At 48.5% G+C, this 24,384-nt stretch overlaps 1 protein-coding gene and 4 non-coding genes across 5 annotated transcripts; all 5 read left to right on the plus strand.

Moving 5' to 3' along the window:
* Window positions 1-1,891: 1,891 nt before the first annotated feature.
* LOC115551007 (Krueppel-like factor 15) lies at window positions 1,892-14,049 on the plus strand. Its single transcript, XM_030366462.1, has 3 exons — window positions 1,892-2,069; window positions 3,767-5,446; window positions 11,111-14,049. The coding sequence occupies exons 2-3, from the start codon at window positions 3,906-3,908 to the stop codon at window positions 11,277-11,279; spliced, it is 1,710 nt and encodes a 569-aa protein (XP_030222322.1). The 5' UTR covers window positions 1,892-2,069; window positions 3,767-3,905; the 3' UTR covers window positions 11,280-14,049.
* A 2,114-nt stretch (window positions 14,050-16,163) lies between these two features.
* Window positions 16,164-16,237, plus strand: trnat-agu (transfer RNA threonine (anticodon AGU)). Its single transcript has one exon. It is a non-coding gene; the product is annotated as a tRNA-Thr (tRNA).
* A 1,847-nt stretch (window positions 16,238-18,084) lies between these two features.
* Window positions 18,085-18,158, plus strand: trnat-agu (transfer RNA threonine (anticodon AGU)). Its single transcript has one exon. It is a non-coding gene; the product is annotated as a tRNA-Thr (tRNA).
* A 1,920-nt stretch (window positions 18,159-20,078) lies between these two features.
* On the plus strand, window positions 20,079-20,152 carry trnat-agu (transfer RNA threonine (anticodon AGU)). Its single transcript has one exon. It is a non-coding gene; the product is annotated as a tRNA-Thr (tRNA).
* Window positions 20,153-23,678: 3,526 nt separating this feature from the next.
* On the plus strand, window positions 23,679-23,752 carry trnat-agu (transfer RNA threonine (anticodon AGU)). The gene has a single exon. It is a non-coding gene; the product is annotated as a tRNA-Thr (tRNA).
* The last annotated feature ends 632 nt before the right edge of the window (window positions 23,753-24,384 follow it).

Consider the following 24,384-nt stretch of genomic DNA (forward strand, 5'->3'; position numbering starts at 1 on the left):
AGATGCTTTATTCCATGCAATTGCGCCGTCAGTGGACAGTATGGAGTGACGGAATTAAATATAGAGATTTTTTTTCATTTCTATTCTAAGGAGATGTTTCTGGAGTTATAACTGAGTAATAACGCAGTTGACTTAAATTATTCTGATTACATAGATTTAACTCATGATACGGGTTGAAATTAACGCTATGCTAATGGACGATGCTAATGGACGATGATAAAACATAATCGTTCTTCTCACTTTACAATTCTTCTGTCGGACTTCAGTTCATCACCACACCGTCTGTGTCGCCAATTCTCCTTTCCCTCCAAACCATGCGTACGCATGGGTCAGAGTTTGCTTAGGGCTGCGCACATTCTCCCGTCAAGTTAGTTTTTTATAGATCACAACCTTGGCGGGGAAAGTCACGTACGCCAATTTCAGCCCCGTTTTGTGCGTACGCAACGGTTCTTCAGTACTGTCCACATTGTACTGCAGTAGCTCTTCAGTACTGTCTACATTGTACTGCAGTAGAGCTCTTCATTACTGTCCACTTTGTACTGCAGTAGCTCTTCAGTACTGTCCACTTTGTACTGCAGTAGCTTCTCAGTACTGTCCACATTGTACTGCAGTAGGCCTCAGTGGGGGTGCTTCTGGTCCAGACCCTGTCCAGACCTCAGTGGGGGTGCTTCTGGTCCAGACCCTGTCCAGGCCTCAGTGGGGGGTGCTTCTGGTCCAGACCCGGTCCAGACCTCAGTGGGGGGTGCTTCTGGTCCAGACCCTGTCCAGGCCTCAGTGGGGGGTGCTTCTGGTCCAGACCTGTCCAGACCTCAGTGGGGGTGCTTCTGGTCCAGACCCGGTCCAGACCTCAGTGGGGGTGCTTCTGGTCCAGACCTGTCCAGACCTCAGTGGGGGTGCTTCTGGTCCAGACCTGTCCAGACCTCAGTGGGGGTGCTTCTGGTCCAGACCTGTCCAGACCTCAGTGGGGGTGCTTCTGGTCCAGACCTGTCCAGACCTCATTGGGGGGTGCTTCTGGTCCAGACCTGTCCAGGCCTCAGTGGGGGGTGCTTCTGGTCCAGACCCGGTCCAGACCTCAGTGGGGGGTGCTTCTGATCCAGACCCGGTCCAGACCCACACTGAGGATCCGGTTCCCAGAGGAGCGAGCGGGCCAGAACACAAGCGCTGCATGTGTCCTGTGTGTTTGTGGGGCTGAGGTGAACCCAGCCCAGAGCCATAACTCTGAGCAGAGTGGAGGTACTGTTACACACTTATTACACGCTAGATGTTTGGAGGCGCCGACGCTGGGACGCTGTTTCTGGGAGTATGGAGAAGGTTTTAAACTCTCGCATCAACAAAGGCGGCAGTGTTGAACATTATGATTTTATTATTCTGATCTCTGATCGAATCACTTCAGTCAATGTGGAAAAATAAATCGTCTGTATGTAAACACTTAGCTGTAGTAATCGTATGTTTATGATCAAATAGGACATATGATCAACATAATTTATGTTGGACTTTATTTGGGTGAGATTCAGTCTGTAGGATTAGGCTACTGCATGCGTTTGTCTGTGAGTGCACACGCGCAAGAGTGTTGGTGTATTTATGCGTGTGTGTGTGCGTGTGCGTGTGTGTGTGCGTGTGTGTGTGTGTGTGCGCGTATGCGTGTGTGTGTGAATTGAAGTGTGTACACACCTTTGGACCCGTCGGGCTCCTGTCTATTTATTGACTTCAGGCAGAAGTCTGTCGTTATTCACTTTATGGCTTGATCTGATTGTTTAATATGCGTCAAAAGTAAAGCGTGTGGTTGCCAGCAACCAGGAGCCAGTACTGCCAGGCCTGCCGTCGCGCGTGCGTCACAGCCAATGGAAGAGCAGCGAGCAGTCGAGCCTTCATAAACCGACCCTCCGATCACGTGACTCCACACGATGGGCTCCGTCGGAGTTCGCGTCGACCTCCTCACTCTAGAGCTGCGCTACGGGACTATGTTGTTGTGCCGGAGAGCGAACGAACCCCCTTCCACATATTTTCCGAAGGACTCGTATTGCCTCTCGAGGTGAAGTGTAGGGATCTTGAGTACTGCCGCACCGAAGGTAAGCGCACGTTTTCCGATGTATCGATTGGTTGAACAGTATTAGTGGAGGTGAAGAGATTAGATCAGTGTCAGAGTTATCGTGCAGGAGAGTGACAGGCTTGGGACGGCTGGAGTGGGGCTTCCCCTATCACAGCGGCACGTTGGCCCAACACACGTTGGGCAGAATTTATGAATCCAATGGAGGGTAAAGCATTTGTAAAGGACACTGCATTTTATATAACTTGCTACTAAGTTGTAAGTTACCTTCTTTTCAGTCCTCACAATCTTCATCGGGCGCTGTCTACCATTTACCGGCCTGATTTAAGTAAAATTTAATCTTAATGACAGTCACATCTCAACTAAATAAAAGTCAAATTTATCATCTGCAGGGACAGGCTGGTTTGCTTCTTCGCTGCGTTCCTTTCTAAATGTATTTCTGCAGTGCGCATGCTGGACTGCAGTTCCCCAGGCGGCCGCAAGGAGGCTCTGCCCCACCCCTCGCTCCTCAACAACGCTTCTGTTTATCGTCACTTCGTTTCTGACTCCTTTAAGGCTTTCAAAGACTTTAAAAAAAAAAAAAAAAAAACATTAACTCCATTGAAATGCACATGAGGATATTTAGACAAGACAAAAGCAGCTATTATTATTCTTATTATCTGTGATGTATAACTATTTATATACCGATAAATCAAGGTAGTCGGTTTAACAGTTAATAACTTAATCCACACTTATTTTAATGGATGCGTCCGAAAAACCGTAGTGTTGCGGCGTGCGTATTGATCTGGTAGGCTACTTAGAATCGCGGGAGCCTCCCGCAAGGATTGAAGTTACACGCTATAACGAAGAACAGGTGTGAGGTCTGCGGTATCAGCGGCCCTGGATGCGGAGCCGCGAGTTTTTCCATGAGCAGCGGGTGGGAATCCAGACCGCTGTTCCTCATGTCCAGATTGCGCCGACCTTGCAGAGCGGAGCAGCTGCATCGCACGCTCTCTGCATTCCAGCCTCCTCACACGTGGTTCACTTTCATTTGAGCCCCCCCCCCCCCACGGGTCGACCTAAAAAGCAGGTCGTGCAGCGAAAAGAGGAGCCGGTGCAAGCTCTGTTGTCCTCAGACGTCCAGCACTGATGCATGTGGTGTCTGACGGCCTGCGGATTGGTTCTAAGATGAGTCTTTATCAGGGCTGCGTTAGTGGCTGATCATTGGTTTGATTAGCAGGAAGACAGGACTGTACTTGAGTGTCCATTGGCTGCATCGTTCATTGTCATATCCAGCAAAGCCCTCAGCAAGACCAGGTTTGACAGAACCTTACCTCCAGGTTCTGTCAGAATAAGTTGACAGAACCAGTCAAACTACTTTGGTAAACTTTGGTCCGTCTCCGACCAAAAGGGGACAGAACCGGTCAAACTCTCTGGTCTGTCTCCGACCATAAGGTGACAGAACCGGTCAAACTCTCTGGTCTGTCTCTGACCATAAGGTGACAGAACCGGTCAATCTCTCTGGTCTGTCTCCGACCATAAGGTGACAGAACCGGTCAATCTCTCTGGTCTGTCTCCGACCATAAGGGGACAGAACCGGTCAAACTCTCTGGTCTGTCTCCGACCATAAGGGGACAGAACAGATCAAACTCTCTGGTCTGTCTCTGACCATAAGGGGACAGAACAGATCAAACTCTCTGGTCTTTCTCCGACCATAACTTTGCTTTGCTTCCCTCTCAGGACCTGGAAGGAGAGGACCGTACCACAGCTCTCCACCGGCCCTTCTAGAACCCCTCTAGAACCCCTCTAGAACCTCTCCAGAACCTGAGCCATCAAGGCGGCGGAGAACGCACACCGGCCGCCGGAAGCCCGCTCGGGGATGGTCGATCACCTGTCGTTTGGCGAGGAGACCTTCCTGTGCTACGCTGGTCACCATGGCAACGGGCCGGCCTCGTCGCCCCCGCCGCCGGGCGCCACCGGGACAGACGACTCCGTCTACCACCACCACCACCACCACCACCACCAGCGCCACCTCCAGGAGCTGACGCTGTTCTCCTCGCCCTTCAGCTCGGAGGATGACCTGAGCGACTCCAGCCCAGGCTCCTCCCTCTGCTCAAGCCCCGACTCTTCCTCCTCCTCCTCCTCCTCCTCCTCCTCCTCTCTGGGACACCTCCTCCTGGACTCCTCTTCTTCGCGCTATGAGGGCAGGAGTGGCAGCAAGGGGAGCAGCTCTTCCTCTGGGAGGGAGAGCCCCGACGCCCTGCTGGACCTCCTCCTCTCGCAGGGCTCCCTGTCCACCCCTCTGGTGAGCCACGGGGGCGGCCCTCCCTCCAGCACCTCCTCCTCCCCCTCCCCGCTGCTGCCCATGGGCCTGGCCTGGGAGGCCCGGAGGGAGCAGCGCCTCAGCCTCCTGTCGCAGGGGGGCAGGGAGGAGGAGGAGGAGGAGAGCTTTGTGCTCCCCGTCTTCATGGAGGAGCTCCACGAGCCCTCTGCGAGCCTCCTCTTCCAGCCGACCCTGGAGGAGATCGACGAGTTCCTGGAGGAGAACATGCAGGCGGCCGCCGGGAAGGAGGAGGAGCAGGTGATGGAGGAGGACGACGAGGAAGAGGAAGAGGCGGCGGAGCGGATGTCAGAAGACACCGCGGCTGGGAGTCCCAGGGCGTTGGCGACGGCAGCCCTCCGGTCGCAGGAGGAGACCTCGGACCAGATGGTTCCTGTGGCGTGCGGCGCCGTCGTAGCCCGCTCCCCCGGGACCTCAGCGGCGAGCGACGAAGCGTCCGCCGCTGAGAGCGAGCCCTCGTCCCCGTCGGCGGCGTACGCCGGTCGTACCGCCCGCTGGGGATCCGCGTGGAGCGACGGGGCCGCGGCGGTCGCCGTGAAGCAGGAGGAGAGCCTGTCGCCTCCCGCCTCCACGGACGGCTCCGACGCGTCCTCCACGGCGCCGGTGATCCTGCAGATCCAGCCGGTCCAGATCAAACAGGAGTCCGCCTTCCCCCCCGCGCCGACGTCCAACCCCGCGGCCCCCCAGCCCTCCTCGGACATCAAGATCGCCCAGCTCCTGGTCAACATCCAGGGCCAGACCTTCGCCCTGGTACCCCAGCTGGTTCCCCAGGTCAGCGTGGCCGGAACCGCGACCCCGGGAACCGCGGCCGTCCCGCCCTCCAAGTTCGTCCGCATCGCCCCGGTGCCGATCGCGGCCAAGCCGGCGGGGCCGGGCGAGGGCGGGGACCCGGCTGAGGGCTTCCTGTTCGCCAGCCACAAGTACCAGAAGAGCTCGGTGGCCGACCTCATCAAGATGCACAAGTGCTCGTTCCCCGGCTGCAACAAGATGTACACCAAGAGCAGCCACCTGAAGGCCCACCTCCGGAGGCACACCGGGGAGAAGCCCTTCGCCTGCACCTGGCCAAGCTGCGGCTGGAGGTGAGACTGTTACTATTACTAGTACTAGTTACTGTAAGTTACTATAACTTTTACTGTTACTTTTACTAGTTGTCCCTTCACCTGCACCTGGCCCGACTGCGGCTGGAGGTGAGACTGTTACTATTACTAGTACTAGTACTAGTTACCATTACTAGTTACTATAACTTTTACTGTTACTTCTACTAGTTGTCCCTTCACCTGCACCTGGCCCGGCTGCGGCTGGAGGTGAGACTGTTACTATTACTAGTACTAGTACTAGTTACTATTTACTATAACTAGTTACTTTTACTAGTTGTCCGTTCACCTGCACATGGCCCGTGCAGGTACACTGTTACTTTTACTAACACTATTTACTATTACTAGTTGCTAGAGCTATTAAGTGGAGGGGAGACCAAAGATCACTATTACTAGTTAATGGTTATTATCACTATCTGGCCTTTGCCTGAACCAGTTGAGGATGGAGGTAAGACCGAGCATTGCTTACCAGTTACTAGTTACTAGTTACACATTTTCTGAGGATGGAGGTAAATACTCTCCACTCATGCTGCCAGCCTTAATAACTCATAACTTAGTTACATGTTTCTCGCCTATCATAATATCCATTCACATAAATGTAATTGATTGGCAAACAAGATGGCTAGCATGTCGCTTAATTCTAGCTATCAGTTGCGGCGCTAAAGTATGTCAACAGAGGTCAGAGGTTAGCCTACGATGACCTAGTTTGTGGGGTCATCGCTATGTATCATAAAAAAACGGTTTTGAGGTTGTAATCTTAGTCTTCAATTGGGGAAATGACTCTAAAAACAAACTTTGACAAAGTTTTATGAGACTTTTGGCATTTTGTTTCCCAATGCGTCTGACACAGACCTAGAGGCTGGGGGAGTTTATGTTCTGTTTGCAGAGGCAGTAGAGGTTAAAGCTTACTAACTAACAGACTGGAAACTCACGCTTTTAATTTGAAATGAGGCTAACTATGGGATAATATTTTACCTTTACATATTGTAAAGTGGCCAATCCTTATTTGGAATAGAAAAATATAATTGATTGAATACAAATGATCGAACAAGGGCGGAATAGTGCAGGGTTCCCCCAGCTGAAAGGTTGTAGGTTCCAACCCCAGTCTGCACAACATTACATTTACATATAGGGCATTTTGCAGACGCTTTTATCCAAAGCGACTGAACATAAGTACATTCATCAGAAGACGGAAGACAACAATATATCGCTGTCTGTACAGTAAGGATTTTCATTGAACGGAATACCAAGCACTAACAGTAAAGAGACTAAGACTATTCTTAGGTGCAAGGACGAAGAACATACCATAAGTGCGTAAAAGGGTTGTGTGGGGGTAGGGTGGCACAACCATGTTGGCATCCCTAGAGCAAGGTACCCCCTAACCCTGACTGTGGATCTAACAATCGCAGTGAGGATCTTTGAAGGAATGCGTCTGCTGAATGAGATGAAAATGAATATCGCTACAGGGGGTTTTGGGTTGAAATGACACTCATGTGCATGTAGGCAGCTCTTGGATGATTGATCAGACGACTCAGTGATGCCCTAGGGGGCCGCAGTGTGTGGAGGTGTTGCGGGGACCAGGGTCCGGACCAGGCCGGTCCCAGCCTGCTATCTACGTGTGTGTGAGCCGCCGCAGATAAGATAGGAGAGCGTTTGAACTGCAGCAGGACTTTGAGCTCTGGGAGGAAGGCCTCTTGTTTACCCTCAGTCTGTTAACTCTGTTAGCCTGCTGTCGCTGCTGCACGCACACGTACGTCACACAAACACACATGCATGCACGCACACACACAAACACAAACATGCACGTGTACAAATATACACAACCGCACACATGTTTTATGCATGCCCCCACACTCACGCACAAGCAAACATAGATACACGCGTGCACACTCACACAAACATGAATGCACGCACACACACACACACACACACACACACACACATGTAACACACACACATGTAACACACACACATAACACACACATGTCCATGCACATATCCAACCACACACATATTTTATGCATGCCAACACACACACTCGCACACAAACACACACACACAATACTTATTGTGTGTTGACATCCGGAGTAAAGTGTGACTGATTTAATCTTTGAACAAATGGCCTCACACCAGTGTGTGTGTGTGTGTGTGTGTGTGTGTATGTGTGTGTGTGTGTTGCTGTTTATTATGTACTTTTACTGCACCTATAGTTTTTTTTATTGCATAACATAATACTATGTGGGCAACGAATCGATCTTACAGACAGACAGCCAGGGAGACAGACAGACAGCCAGGGCGACAGACAGACAGCCAGGGCGACAGACAGACAGACGGACAGAGGTCTGCTGAAGATTAGCACCATCTTCTCCGCAGCCTCTCGGCCGTCAGCCGCTGGCGGGACACAGCAGCCCCTCTGTGAGCACGGACACGTGGGACTGTTTGGTAGAGCGTCAACACCCACACGCACTCAGCTGAGAACCAGAACCAGAAGAGGTTCTGCGTCTGAACCTCCAGGGAGCTAGGGGTCCGACCAGGTCTAAGCCTTCAGTGAGACCCCCCCCCCCGGCTCCCCATCGTCCCTCCTAGCCCCGCCCACCCCCTCCTCCACGGTGTGGAGACACAGTGAGAAGGGGGCGGGGGCATAGGGGCGGGGGCCAGGAGAGCATGGATCTCCTCACTGGAGGCTTTCGTCCTCAGCGCTTATCACAACACGCCTGCTCTCTGAGAGCCTGGAGAGAGGAGCCTGGAGCAGGACGCCATGGGCTATCAGTTCTGCTGGAGAGAGAGCCTTGTGCGTGTGTGTGTGTGTGTGTGCGCGTGAGCGTGTGCGTGTGCGTGTGTGAATGCGAGCAGGTGTGCTCAAAAGGGGGACGGGACGGAGAGAGAGAAGTGTGTTTGTGTTGGAGAGTCAGAGCGCGATTGAGAGAGTGCGAGGGTGTTTGTGTAGGTGTGTGTGCATTTGCGTGTGCGTGTGCAAGTGTGTGTGCGTGCATGCGAGCCGGTTTGTGTCGGGCGGACTCTGAAAGAGCAGTGTATGACCCAACAGGCCAAACCCCAGTTTTTGTGAATGGTTCTTAAAGGAGCGCACCCGGCAGGTCACAACAGGTGCTGATCCCCGCTGTTACAGTAACATATGAAGACGAGCGGCAGTTGGCCGCGCTTTTAATAATCTCACCGAACAACGAGTCGTCCCGTGTCTCAGCTTGAACATGTGTACAGCCTCAGCTCCAGGCTCTGACACGCGTGTCACAGCGTGTGTGTGTGTGTGTGTAAGCGTGGGTGTGGGCGGGTATTTATATCCCTGTGTGTGCGTGCATACGCGTGTGTGCGTGCATACGCGTGTATGCATGTGTGTGTGTGTGTGTGTGTGTGAGTGCGTGCACGTGTGTGGGTGAGGGGTGCTCGTGCACGTTGCAGCACATGTGTAACTGGGCAGGCTCCAGGGATATAAGTTTGGTTGGGTATGTACATTTGTGTAAGAAGTACTTTTGGAGAATATGCTAGTGTTTAGGCCGTCCCTCTTAAAAGGGTTCTGCGTTCCACCCCAAATGTCCCTTCAGGCCTCCTACAGAAAGACGTCTATAACCCCTACCTGCTCTTTCATGAGTATGTATTTCACTGTAAGCAGCTTTGGAGTGAAGCTCAATAACTGCATGATAATAGAAACTAATTTTTTTTGTGACGTTTGAGCGGGGCCTAGACCCAAAGCCTACAGAGTGTTAACCTACAGCCCTTTAAACTGCACCAACAAGACATAATTCTCATAGTTTTCCATAATCTTCTCAGAGGTGGTACTTGACTGTACAATTCACATGATCCTTCCATCAGCGGTCATCAACGGGGCTTGAACGCTGGCCTCAAGAGTGCTAGCTCACAGCTCTCTCCGCGCCCTCGTGGGTTGTGACAGCGATGGTCGGATGTTATCGATGACAGTAAGATAGACACGATGGTATTATGTTTAAAACTTGCATTATGGTCAAAACGAAACAAACCTCAGCAGGAATTGAACCCCAGGTTAAGTAGCAGGAATTGCTGCGACTTAACCTTTGAAATATTTTTTTTTGGGATCGCTGTTAGTTGATCCCGGTTACCACGGCGATTCATCTCGTTGTGAGCTCATGGATATATTGCGAGTGTCACACACGCACGCATATGTATTTATATATCTATACAGTATATATATATGACTGTGTGTGTGTGTGTGTGTGTGTGTGTGTGTGTGTGTGTGTGTGTGTGTGTGTGTGTGTGTGTGTGTGTGTGTGTGTGTGTGTGTGTGTGTGTGTGTGTACACTCGGCTTGGAGGACCCATGCATACACATCTCCTCTCTACATTAGAGATGTCACAGACCGTACGGTACGCAGCGTCTGTCACCATACTTGAGCGAGGAGAGAGGCGGCGAGGAGCAGATATCAACCGCTCAGCAGACACGCAGACACACCAGAACCCTCCGCTCTCTCGCGTGACTCAGGCCTCACGCCAACTGCAGTCAGACAAGTCGAGGCCGGTGATGGAGCAACAAGAAACCATGAGATCATCACACACACACACACACACAGACGCACACACACACACACGGCGTGTTCTTGTTAATCGCTACATAATACAGTTAATTCCCCCCCCCCCCCCCCCTGCTGTAGTAATGTCGTAATGAGAACAGTTACCGTAGTAACGTACAAATAAAGTTTGTAAAGTTCACTTCCCACGATGAATCAAACTGGAACTGAGCCACGCCCCTGATGATGAAAACACGTGCACATAGACAAAAAAGTACACGCACACACCCACATGCACACGTTCACACACACACACACACACACACACACACACACACACACAGGCTCGATCACAAACACTCCATCACTCACTCACTCACTCAAATGCACACACACGTACACACACACACATACACACACACACACACACACATGCAAACACTCACAAACACACACACACTCACTCGCTCTCGCTTTCTCTCACCCCTTCCTGTCTGTTGATCCTTTCTCTGCGTTCTTCTATCGCGCGTTAACGTGATGAACCCTGACGTCTTTACACCTCCGTCACATATCACACTCATTCACACATTCACACAGTCACACTCAAACACCACCCACACACACACTCACTCACACACACACCACAACCACACACACACGCACTCACTCACACGCTCACAGAATCACACACTCAAACACTCACACGCTCTCACACACACTCTTACAATCACACACTAACACACTCATACACACACACACACACACACCCCAGCCCTGATGTGTGTATGGTACAACAACATGGTCTGACATGTTTGAGTTGTGTAGCATGTTTGAGTTGTGTAGCATGTTGGAGGTGTGTTCCGTGTTAAATGTGTGTAGCGTGTTTCAGTTGTGTAGCGTCTGTGTGTGTGGAGCGTGTTCGATGTGTCTAGCGTGTTTCGGTTGTGCAGCTTGTGTGTGTAAGCATAACCTGCTGTTTGTTTCTGACTGGTTAATGTTTGACCAGCACAGTCGATCTGTTGTTTCTGTACAGCAGAATCTGAATCCGTCAAACCCCCAAACCATGTGATCCTCCATCCCCACCAAACACACCCAAACACGTACCGCCTCCTCGCCCACCCCCCGCTAACGTTCCCCCCCCCTCCTTGTGCCCAGGTTCTCCCGGTCGGACGAGCTGTCCCGCCACCGCCGGTCCCACTCCGGGGTGAAGCCCTACCAGTGTGTGGTGTGCGAGAAGAAGTTTGCGCGCAGCGATCACCTGTCCAAGCACCTCAAAGTCCACCGCTTTCCACGAAACAGCAGGACGGCCCGATCCGGAACCTGAACCCCCCCCCCCCCTCCCCCGGGACAGCCAGGACACCCCCGGCACCTGACACCCGACCCGGACCCAGGGGCGTGCGCGTGTGTGTGTGTGTGTTTGTGTCCGGGCGAGAGACACAGAGGGCCAGAGAGAGAGAGAGAGAGAGAGAGTGTGGTAACAGTACGCTGTCGGTCCACCTTTTCTGTTCCAAGGGATCGTTTGCTGGACGTTGTTCCCAGTGTGACGTCAGCAGCCAACCGTGCCGTGTGTGCTTTTGTGCGTGTGTCTCTGTGCGTGTCTGTCTCTGTGTGTGTCTCTGTCTGTGTGTGTGTGTGTGCGTGTGCGTGCGTGCGTGTGTGTCTCTGTGTGTGCGTTCGGCATGTACGCGTGACGCATGCTGGCGCTGCTGTGATAATTTATTGGGTGGCGAGGTCTCTGGGGGGGGCGCAGAGTGTCACGGAGACCTGAGCCGCCTGAACTGGGACCAGCAGCATAAGCTTTCCCCCCGTCCCGCTCCTCTCACGCTGAATCACGTGAAGCCCCGCCCGGACGTCCTGGGGTCCTACCCTTTGGTTTGTGCGTTCATCATCATCATCCTCATGAACTCCTTCGGCAAGGCGAGGACTTTTAATTTGAAATGTGGGATCTATTGGCGGAGGATTCCTCTCCAGAGTCAATGATGCACCCACGTTCCTTAATCTTCAACAAGCCGGGCGGGTTGCCAGGGACGACCAAGGAGCTCGGACGTGACCCCTGGTCAACAACAGAGTGGCTAGCTTGTCGAACCCGGGGTTAATGTTGGATTATTGCCCACAGTCCCGGGCTGTGTCGTTATGTAACTCTGTTGACGGCCGGTCTGGGACAAACAGACTCTTCTGTTCCTGAGTGGCTTGTTCTGGGGGGGGGGGGGTTAAAACACTCGGACCCTCCCCTCAAATGTGCCCCTACGACAGAGACAACAGCGTCACTAGTCCTCTGGAACGGGCCAGTGGTGTACGGTGTAAAGTGCCTTCCGGAATACCCCCGTAACGGAAGGAACAGTTCCTTCCTTGAGAGAAGGCTGAGGGTGCCCCCTGTTCGATGAAAGGTGCCCCTTTGCTGACTTTCCCCACTGCCCCTCAAATATGTGTGCACGCCACTGCTGAATCTGAAGGGTCTGTACTGTATGGGAAATAGTGTTATTAAGTACTGTACCTGGATAGGACTGTTTGATGGATTGAGTGGAAGAACACACGATTCCATTGCTAAGAATTGCTTTTTACTTTTCGAAATACATCACCATGACAATATAGTTTGCCTGTTTCTCTCGAATTTTAACTTGAATTTACGAAATGTTGGGGCACCATCTGGTCCTAGAAAGGGGCAAATGTTAACGTACATCTCATTTCAACTCATATAAACACAAGTGTATCTTTCCATTTAGCTTTCATCCAAAGCGACTTACAATAAGTACGAGTGTCAGTTCCGAACATAACAAGCAGATCTTTCCGAACATCAGTATTTAGTTCCGAACATAACGATCCGTTCTTTCCAAACACGAGTGTATAGTTCCGAACATAACGACCGGAACTTTCCGAGCACGAGTGCATATTTGGGAACATAAGGAGCGGATATTTTGGAACGCGAGTGTATCTTCCTGAGCCTGATGAGCATCTATTTCTAGACACCAACAGTAGGCCGTGTGTTGCTCTGCCTCCCAACCAACACATAATAAAACTCTTACGGTTCTCGCCCAAACCACACCATTTCATACCTTCCACTGGTCAGCACACAAATGTTCTCAGCTCTGATGTTGGTTCCAGTGACGGCTTATGATTAGGATTTTTTTTTGGAGTAATAAGTGCTTTTAAAAGGCAACTATGCTAATCTCTGGGCGATTACGCTGTAATGCTTTGTGGAGGAAGACAACATGGAAGGTGTTCAGCAAGCAGAGTGCTGAGTCATCAACCGTCTTCAAACCTCACATCTGTCCCACATTAGATCAACTCTCATCCAACAGATCATTTGAATGATGTAGGCGGTGTGTCTGTGTGTGTCTGTGTGTTTGTGTGTGTGTGTGTGTGTGTGTGTGTGTTTACATGAATGTGTTTGAACTTGTTATGCATGTCTGGGTGTTTTTGTTTGTTCGCACTTGTCTTTGTGTGTGTGTGTGTGTGTGTGTGTGTGTGTGTGTGTGTGTGTGCGCGCGCGCGTGTGCGTGTGTGTGCGTTGGGAGAACCAGTTGGATCAAAATGTCTGGGCACTAAATGGTTTATCGAATGACACCAGACTATGTTGTTTCCACACTTTTTAGTAATAGGATGAACAAATGCTTACCCCGTCTCCTATCACCAATCCTAACCTAGCCTTCCCTAATCTTTTCTTGGGATGTTAGTCAGCTACTGGGTACACAGTAATCCATCAAGGATTAGTACGTTTCTAAACGTTGTTCTTCAACCATTCCTCAGCCATTTCTGTAAAACCCGAGCCTTAATCAGCCAGTTTCATATAAAGATATGAAATATGAGCAATTGAATGTACAGTATGTAAATACCAAAGAAGACGAAAGCTGTGATCTCTGCAATTGTGTATTTCTACAAATGTGTAAATGAAGTGTACATAACGTTATAATTCGATATATTATAAAATGCCAGAGCTTTATTTTTTGTAAGATGTTTTTTGCAGCGTTTTAATGTGATCACATGTTTCATTACTCTGCAATCATCTGACAAAGAAAAATCTGCCAAAAAAAATCTATTTGTGTGTCGTATTTGTTCAAGAAATCCATTTGCAAATAAAAACTCTAAGAAAAGTAGTTTGCTGTTTGATTTTGCATCCAAGCCTGCAGAGCGGAGCAGAAGCGCAGCGTTCGGAACACCTTCTCCTTCTCCTCTGGCTCTCCCTACCAGCAGGAACCGGGGCCGGGCTAGGTTCCACCCCCGACCAAACACAGATCCACTATTGGAACCACTCCTGTGGCGTCCGCGACAAAGCAGTATTCAGGGAGGAGAACCAGGGGAACGTAGAACCAAAGAACCCAAAGTATGAGGGAACAGAACCTAGAGTTCATAAAACCAGGGAACAGAGAACCAACAGTCCATAGAACCAGGAGCCAAGGGAGAACTGAAGAACCAGGATCACCGCAGAAAAGACAAAGAAACAACTAAAGACGAAGGGAACCAGGGGAACCGAGGGATGAGAGAACCAGGGGTACGAGGGCACCTGAGGGGAGCTGTAGCTCAGGCCAGTTGCAATACTGGGGGGGTCTGCTGGGACTCGGTGGTCTCCTAGCTCTTCTGTCTCCAGCCCAGTCTCCTAGCACTTCTGTCTGCTCTCCGGACCAGTCTCCTAGCTCTTCTGTCTCCGGCCCAGTCTCCTAGCACTTCTGTCTGCTCTCCGGCCCAGTCTGCTAGCTCTTCAGTCTCCGGCCCAGTCTCCTAGCTCTTCAGTCTCCAGCAGCCAAGTACGCTGCTCCTCTCCAAGCCGGCCCAATGTGCTGTTACTTATATTTGTTGTCACTTTGTGGTTAAGGCTGAATGACAAAATAATGCGCAGTCTTTCATGTGCAAAGACAAAGAAAACGCTGGTGTGGCGAGGAATGCTGCCGTGAGATTTGTACCACATGGTGAAACCTCACGGAAAATATTCTCTTCTTTTCCTCTCAGGTCTGCTTCTCCCTGACCTGGTATATATCAAGCTGGCACCTTCCTCCGCACACACAAACACACACACACACACACACACACGACGCACACACCCACACACACACACGCATGCGCACACACCAGCGGGCACACGTGCACGCAAACTCATACACGCACATGCACACGCACACACGCACGCACACACACACACTCACACACACCGTGTTTGCTGACTCATGGTGACAGTTCGGAGTTGCATAGCGGCGCCTAAAAATGTGAGAGCAAAGGAGATTTGCATGCAGGCACGATTGAAAACGTCCGCCAATTATTACCTCAGCCACTACTATTACAGCGCGCACGCACCGCCTTAATCTGAACACATCCAGCACTGTGTGTGTGTGTGTGTGTGTGTGTGTGTGTCTGTGTGTGTGTGTGTGCCTGTGCGTGTGCGTGTGCGTGTGTGCGTGCCTGCGTGTGCACGTGGGTTTGTTCCTGCATGCACTATGCGTTGAGAAATGATTCAGGAACAGCAGTCAGGTTTAACGCGTCACATCTGGAGCCAAGACCACCAGAGACCTGAGAGGCCAGACCCCCGCCTGGGCCCTGAAGTACTGAATGCTCTGAGTTAAGTAGGACATGGAGGTCTGCTGTAACTGTGTGCTCTGGGCCCCGTCTAAAGTCTGGTTTGTTAAGCTGGGGCCGGTGAAAAATAAGCGTCATATATAGCTCCACATTTGCATAGTTTGGGTTCTGTGCTGAGTCTGAATGTGCCACAAACACACACGCACACACACGTATGTACGAGCGCACACACACTGGCGTGCAGGAGTACACACACACACCCACAGATACGCATACATGCATACATAGATACACACAAACGCGCGCAAGCACACACACACACACACGTAGATCTATGTTTGCCATGAAGGCATTCTGAGGGTGAGCGGAGTCGTGACCACCTGAGAGGCCAGATCCCCGACTGGGCCCTGAAGTACTGGGTACTCTGAGTTAAGTAGGACGTGGATGTCTGCTGGTACAGTGTGATTTGGGCTCCGTCTTTGTTCGACTGGGTCAGTGTAAAATAAGGGTCATATATACCTCCACATTTGCATAGTTTGGGTTCTGTGCTGAGTTTGAAAGTGTCACACACACACACACACCAACATACACACATACAGACATGGAAGCACACACACACGCACACAAAGACACATACACACATACATACACACACACACACACGCAGGGATATCATTCCAAATATACATGTCAACATATATGGGGCGCTGTGGCTTAGATGGTTAAAGCGCCTGTCTAGTAAACAGGAGATCCTGGGTTCGATTCCCAGCAGAGCCTTTTAGAGGAGATTCAGTAAAGGGGTTTCCCCTGACAGGACCATCGAACATCTCTAGATTCTGAATAATTACATAATAAGTGTGTCTAAAGTCTGAATGTCAGGCTACGGCCGGCGTGATCTGGCCTCCGTCTAAAGTCTGACATCGAATCGAATGAATTTTTAGCCAATGGTTCCCTGGTTGCCAAGCAGAAAAGTACATAATTTCGCCAATCAGCGTCGTCGAATTGAATGGCTTGTGGGCGCTCAAAATATAGCCCCCAACCCAGTGCACCGTCCGCTGCACGTAACCGCGCATTTGCCATTACTTCAGAGATCAGCAACATGGCGACTTTTGCCGCTTTCACACCAAAAAGAACCGAGAGCCAGTTCCGGGCTGGTGCTAGGGCCAGTTCCAAACTGGTTCCAGCCTTACCCCAGTTAAGAACCGGTTGGTTTCACACCGGCCAGAGCCAGCCATGGAGCCGGCGTGAGCAACGTCATGACGTCACTGCAAACGTCTCGGCTAGTGAGCTTGGACAGAAGCATAAGGCCGACATCTTTCTTTATTCTGGGTGGAAATAGTAACATAGTTACGCCATCAAATGCGTTTATGGAAACATTTTTAGCGAGAAATGTGCATTTTACTTTCATAATGTTCGCTCGGTGAATGTGAAGGATGTTTGGTTTGATAGTTATGACGAAGAGGGAACGCTCCGTTCACTTGCATGGACATGGACTCATCTAGCTGCGTTGGCGCGTTGACGCGTTGAACCACCACACAATGCGCGCAGAAGAACCCTCGCGCCAGTTTCAAACACAACAACAACAATTTCGTCTTCGATTCAATCCGTGTATGGTTCGTTCTTTGAATATTCCGATTTAAAACAAAATCCGAAAAAAAAAAAGAACCATACACGGATTCACGTCCATTGTTTACTTCGGTGTTTTAAAAAATGCCGGTCTTCGTTGGTCTTCCTGTTTATGAAGGTACGGATAACTCCGCCCCCTGCCCCCGGCGTAAAAGCGGTTCTAGTTCTAGCCCAGCTCTAAAGTGGGGCCAGAGTTGAACCGGTTTTTAGGGGCCGGAGCCGGTTCTTTGGCGGTGTGAAACCAAAGCCCTGGCCCTAGCTCCGAACTGGCCCGGAACCGGCCCCGATTTTGCGGCGGTGTGAAAGGGGCATTTGAGTACTGCTACCAGTGTTTCCCTGTGAATTCAGCTAGCCCCGAATTCAGTTAAGTCTTTGCTTATGAATCCCTTCGAAAGAAGAACATTTGCAGAAAAATTGCAAGTAAAAGAACTCAGACCAGAAAAGCCAGAAGTGAACATAACCCAACAAGCAAGAGAAAAGGATAGAGCCTACAAGAGAAGTTTTTCCAGAGTTTGGTTCAGGCTTGGCTAACTAGCTGTGGGTATGCCAATGCAATTCTTTGCTTTCCTTGTAAACATTTTAAAACAATTAAGTGCGTGTTATAGTTCGTGGACACAGACAGGGTTGAAAGACCTGAAACACCGTCAGAACGGATAAAAAAAACACGAGCTAGCAAGAGTGCATATGAACAACTGTGTGAAGCTAGCCATGCTAGAGGTAAGCAACTTCTATTTATTCCACTAGCCTAGATGTATTTGTGTTTGTTTGCACATTTTTGTATTCAGAGTTGACATTATTAGACATACTATGCATACTGTACATCTACTGCTGGAGAATGCATACATTGTACACACACACACACACACACACACACACACACACACACACACACACACACACACACACACACACACACACACACACACACACACACACACACACACACACACACACACATGCAGTGATAGACTTGCAAATCTACATGTGACCATATGAGGGGCGCTGTGGCTTAGATGGTTAAAGCGCCTGTCTAGTAAACAGGAGATCCTGGGTTCGATTCCCAGCAGAGCCTTTTAGAAGAGTTGCAGTACACAGTAAAGGTAAAGGGGTTTCCCCTGATCCCTGACTGAGGACCATAAAACATCTCTGTGCTGAAATTCTCAATGAATGACTTCATATGTAATCGAGCTCTTCACGTAGATCTATGTTTGCCATGAAGGCATTCTGAGGTTGAGTTTGTGTGTGTGTTCCTGCGTGCACTACGCGTTGAGAACTGATTCAGGATCAGCAGTCGGTTTTAACGCATCAAATCTGGAGCCGAGAAGGCCAAATCCCCGACTGGGCCCTGAAGTACTGGGTACTCTGAGTTAAGTAGGACGTGGATGTCTGCTGGAACAGTGTGATTGGGGCTCCGTCCAAAGTCTGCTTTGTTCGACTGGGTCAGTGTAAAATAAGGGTCATATATACCTCCACATTTGCAAAGTTTGGGTTCTGAATGTGTCACACACACACACACACACACCAACATACACACATACAGACATGGAAACACACACACACGCACACAAAGACACATACACACACACATACATACTAGGGCTGTCAACGAATATTCGAAGTTCGAATATTCGTTCGAAATGTATCCAAAAACGCGAATTCGAACGTGAAAATTAATATTCGAATGTGAAAAAACACTTCCGCGGTACAAGCGCCTCTATCTGCTTTGTGAATGAGCCTCTGTCTGTTCGCGATGTCCCTCATAATATTCGAATGTGAAAAAACACTCCCGCGGTACAAGTGTAACAGACTAGTATTGTGAAGAGCGAATGTATTTTATCCCCTCGGGGTTTCCGTACTTGGATATAGGTATTCCAGCTCGGCTATGCCATTCAATAAGCATCCGAAGTAGAGCTCAGGGAGCTAGTAGTCTGGCTGGTGAAAGCTGCTATAACGCAATGTTCTCGGCAAAGTCCGAGACAGCTTTTTTTTCATGAATCCGAACGGTGCGTAGTGCTGGCCCTTTCGTGACACTGTCACGTTATTTAATCTATTGAAACGTGATCAGGATCACGTATTTTCAAAATTTTCGTGTTTTAAAGCACAAATTTCCGGCCGTGGTGCAAACAATATTATTCAAGAGTTATAATCAAGCCCAACACATCAATATTAGTGACAACCCATTAAATACGATATGATTTCTAGATGTCATGGCAACGTCCGCTAGCGACACTGGACTTGCGAGGCGTCAACGCGGACTTTCATTCACATAACCAAAAACAAGACAGTAGATGGCTAGATAAAATAAACATCAAGACATACAGCCCACCTGCATTTAATATATCCGTGAATTGTCACAATTTCTCAGAATCAAAGGTGAAAGTAGAAACGGGTGGCCTAAAGCTGTCATATTGTTCACAGACAAGTTTAAGTAGAAATGGGTGGCCAAAAGCTGTCATATTGTTAGTTATCATTGACTTGAAATACATGGGTTTGAAATTTGTGCTGTAAAACACGAACATTTTGAAAATACGTGATCCTGATCACGTTTCAATAGATTAAATAACGTGACAGTGTCACGACTTTTCGTGAGACCGGGTTGCGATAAATGGTAAGCAAAGCAAGGAACGTTACCACTAGCATACTTTGTAACATTCAGAAGCGGGCGTCTTCTTCAGATTACTATAGTTTGCGCGCTTGCAGGTGTGGTGAAATGCAAGCGATACAAAGATGTGGCTTTTCATGATTAGGCCTCCACGTTACTGGGCTGTTTATAGGATATATATATATCCCACTAATTTGAACCATGGTTTTGTCGCATTATTGACATATTGACGGCAACTGCGTAAAATAGGCAACCAGATATTCGAATAGTTCGAATTCGTGATTTTTTTCCAAACGAACATTCGAATGTCATTTTTGAGCAATTTTGACAGCCCTAATACATACACACACGCAGGGATATGGTTCCAAATATACCTGTCAACATACATGGGGCGCTGTGGCTTAGATGGTTAAAGCGCCTGTCTAGTAAACAGGAGATCCTGGGTTCGATTCCCAGCAGAGCCTTTTAAAGGAGATGCAGTAAAGGGGTTTCCCCTGACTGAGTGAGGACCATCAAACATCTCTAGATTCTGAATAATTACATAATAAGTGTGTAATGGGGCTCTTCATATAGATCATTGTACAACAGGTTGCCTGAAGGATTTCTTGATTGTGACAACAGTTGTCGTCTAAGGTCTGAATGTCAGGCTACGGCCGGCGTGATCTGGCCTCCGTCTAAAGTCTTAAATCGAATCGAATGAATTTTTAGCCAATGGTTCCCCGGTTGCTAAGCAGAAAAGTACATAATTCCGCCAATCAGCGTCGTCGAATTATATGGCTTGTGGGCGCTCAAAATATAGCCCCCAACCCAGTGCACCGTCCGCTGCACGTAACCGCGCATTTGCCATTACCTCAGATCAGCAACATGGCGACTTTGAGTACTGCTACCAGTGTTTCCCTGTGAATTCAGCTAGCCCCGAATTCAGTTAAGTCTTTGCTTATGAATCCCTTTGAAAGAAGAACATTTGCAGAAAAGTAAAAGAACTCGGACCAGAAAAGCCAGAAGTGAACATAACCCATCAAGCAAGAGAAAAGGATAGAGCCTACAAGAGAAGTTTTTCCAGAGTTTGGTTCAGGCTTGGCTAACTAGCTGTGGGTATGCCAATGCAATTTTTTGCTTTCCTTGTATACATTTTAAAACAATTAAGTGCGTGTGATAGTTCGTGGACAAAGACAGGGTTGACAGACCTGAAACGCCGTCAGAATGGATAAAAAAAAACACGAGCTAGCAAGAGCGCATATGAACAACTGTGTGAAGCTAGCCATGCTAGAGGTAAGCAACTTCTATTTATTCCACTAGCCTAGATGTATTTGTGTTTGTTTGCACATTTATTTTTGTATTCAGAGTTGTCATTATTAGACATACTATGCATACTGTATATCTACTGCTGGAGAATGCAGACATTGTATTTTTTTTCCCACATTTATGCTTTTTAATTATTACTGTAAGCTTTACTAAAAAAATAACTTGTAGGAGTATGATGATTTTATTGTATTGTTGAACTGGGACATGTTTTCTGTGGTTATTATGACATCATTATGAGCCATGCCAAGGAGAGGTTTTCTTTCACAAAGCATCTCATCAGTGCTACTCTGTTGCAAGGTGACTTGTTCCCACAACACAGCAGAAAGTTCCCAGATTCAGTGCTGGAAACCACGGTGGATGCCTGTCCCATGTTGGACAAAGCCCGACTTAAAACAGAACTGTCCCTGATCTACGAGCATGTGGACTTCCAGGGCTGCAGTGGAGCACCGGCTCTATTACAGGTTCTGATGGGAAATAACCTGCAAGATACATTCAGCAAAACTGTAAGTCTTCTCAAGATCCTCATCACCACACCAATGTCAACAGCAGAATTAGAGAGATGCTTCTCCACCTTTAAAGAGGATAAAGACTCCTTATGGCACAAGATCGCTTCAATGCTCTGGCTATGTTATCTATAGAGAAAAAACTCACAGGGGACATTCCACATTTCAATAAAAGGCTTATTGAGAAATTTGCCAGTCAGAAAGACAGACGAGCAAAGTACCTATACAAGTAAGAGTTTTCCAAGAGTTCTCTTACTAGTCTCTCTCACTCGCTCTCTCACCCCCCCCCCCCCCCCCCCCCCCCCCCTCTCCCTTCCCGGGAGGTGGACACTGGTTGCAGACCCTCACTACCCCCCCACCCCCCTCCTTCCCTTGAGGTGGACACTGGTTGCTGACCCTCACAACCTCCCCCCACCCCTTTCAAGTGTACTGTATATAGTTCTCTGCAAGCCTATGGTGGGACCAGGCCTTCAGTGTACATACTGTATATAGTCCTCTGCAAACCTATGGTGGCATCAGGCCTTCAGTGTGCATATTGTACTGTATGTAGTCCTCTGCAAACCTATGTTGGTATCATGCCTTAAGTGTGTCTTGAACAACCACATACAAAAGTTTGCACATTTACATGAATTTTGTGGAATTCATATTTCATTGTATTTGTCTAAATGCATACTAATGCAGACTGTAGATATATTTATGAGTGAAGTTTACCAACACAATGGCTTGGCCGTAACACTCAACCATTATCTCTATCTCACTCACTCACTCACTCACTCACTCACTCACTCACTCACTCACTCACTCACTCACTCACACAGAGAGAGAGAGAATGTTACCTTGTGTGTAATTCACAGTTTTTGTTGATGTATCTGCACTCTTAAGGTTGCTGAATTCTACAAGGCAAATAAATTAACATAAAACTTAGTTCCCTGGCCCCATTCGTCTTTGTAAGTAAATGTTCTGTTTTGCCTTTATTATTTTGTCAGAATGCACCAGAATGCTTCGTTTTGTTTGTGAAAATCACAAAGAAATCCATAGGTACATAGGCTGGGCTGTGTAATGAGTTTGAAAGTGTCACACATGCGCGGGTAAGTATGCGTGCATGTGTGGCGTACACACTAGGGCTGTAACGATACGCGTATCGAAACCGAAATCGCGACACTCAAAGCCACGAACCTGTCTCACGGTGTGAGAAGGCAGAAGCGCGATACACCCTTTCTAACTCTCCGGTCAAATTGTCCGATTGAACTTTGCTAATAATTTGTCTAAATAATAGTCTGCTGACACCGCCCCATCTTATCGATGCCGTAAGTATGCAAAGAGATGCCCTCTCTGTGATGACAGCTGTCCGTGCCTACGGAAGATTGCATTTCTCCACAGCTGCCTCATAGTCCTCATAAGTCCTCATAAGCGCGAAAAAAATTGCCTGTATGATCCCTGTCTCTATTGTTTTGTGTGATTTGACCGGCAGTTTGTCTGCTTATAGGTCGGAATGAAGCGGCCACCGATTATTGACAGGATGGGTACTTTATTCTACCGGACTTGTTCGCTTCTTCACTAGACACACACGCTACCGCTCGCTCTCCTCGCTCGTCCACTCACTCGCTGACGACACTCACACACACACATACGCACACTGCCATTCTCGCGCACACACATAGGCCTACGCTACTCGTAACACTATGCCTCGTAATTGCGACGTTCATGTTAGACGTTCATGTTTTTTCCCCATCTACTGAAAGTTGAATGTTGCATTCTATACGGCCTGATTCTGTCATTATTTAAGCTACATAGCCTAATAAGAAGCGCTAATAGGATATTTGACTAAACCAACCAAACTAGTTGAGGGTTTTTGCCTACCTGCAACCACTGCAATCTTTGGTTATTTATTTATTAATTTAGCTATACTTTAATAGTATTCTTTCTGTTCAAATCTGTTCAGTGTTCCAAATTATTTGTTATTAAATGTTACATTAAGTTAATTATTATATTAGTGTTGTTTAAAAAAAATGCTTTTTAAATTAAAAAAAATCGTGAGATGTATCGAACCGTGGGTCAAAAATCGTGATACAAACCGAATCGTGAGTTGGTGTATCGTTACAGCCCTAGTAAACACACACACATTTGCATGCACGCACACACGTAGGTACAAATATCCAAATCTACATATGAACATACGTGGGGCGCTGTGGCTTAGATGGTTAAAGCGCCTGTCTAGTAAACAGGAGATCCTGGGTTCGATTCCCAGCAGAGCCTTTTAGAAGAGTTGCAATACACAGTAAAGGTAAAGGGGTTTCCCCTGATCCCTGACTGAGGACCATAAAACATCTCCATGACGAAATTCTCTTGCTCTTCACGTAGATCTATGTTTGCCATGAAGGCATTCCTAGGGTGAGTTTGTGTGCGTGTTCCTGCGTGCACTACGCAGATCTGGATCTGGAGCCGAGAAGGCCTGATCCCCGACTGGGCCCTGAAGTACTGGGTACTCTGAGTTGAGTAGGACGTGGATGTCTGCTGGTACAGTGTGATTGGGGCTCCGTCCAAAGTCTGCTTTGTTCGACTGGGTCAGTGTAAAATAAGGGTCATATACAGGTGCTGGTCAAATTATTAGAATATCATGAAAAAGTTGATTTATTTCATTAATTCCATTCAGAAAGTCAAACCTGTAGAATGTATACATTCATTCCAAACAGACTGATACATTATAAGTGTTTTTTGCCAAAAAGAAGATGATTATAGCTGACAACCAATGAAAACCCTAAATTCAACATCTCAGAAAATTAGAATATGGTGAAAAGGTCAGATATTGAAGACGCCTGGTGCCACACTCTAATTAGCTAACTAACTCAAAACACCTGGAAAAGCCTTTAAATGGTCTCTCGTTTTGA

This window comes from Gadus morhua, chromosome 1, assembly GCF_902167405.1.
Source record: "Gadus morhua chromosome 1, gadMor3.0, whole genome shotgun sequence".
Lineage (NCBI taxonomy): Eukaryota > Metazoa > Chordata > Actinopteri > Gadiformes > Gadidae > Gadus > Gadus morhua.

Coding starts and splice junctions, on each gene's coding strand:
- LOC115551007 (XM_030366462.1), top strand. CDS start 3,906: ATGGTCGATCACCTGTCGTTTGGCGAGGAGACCTTCCTGTGCTACGCT. Junction 5,447..11,110: donor TGGCCAAGCTGCGGCTGGAG/GTGAGACTGTTA, acceptor CCTTGTGCCCAG/GTTCTCCCGGTCGGACGAGC.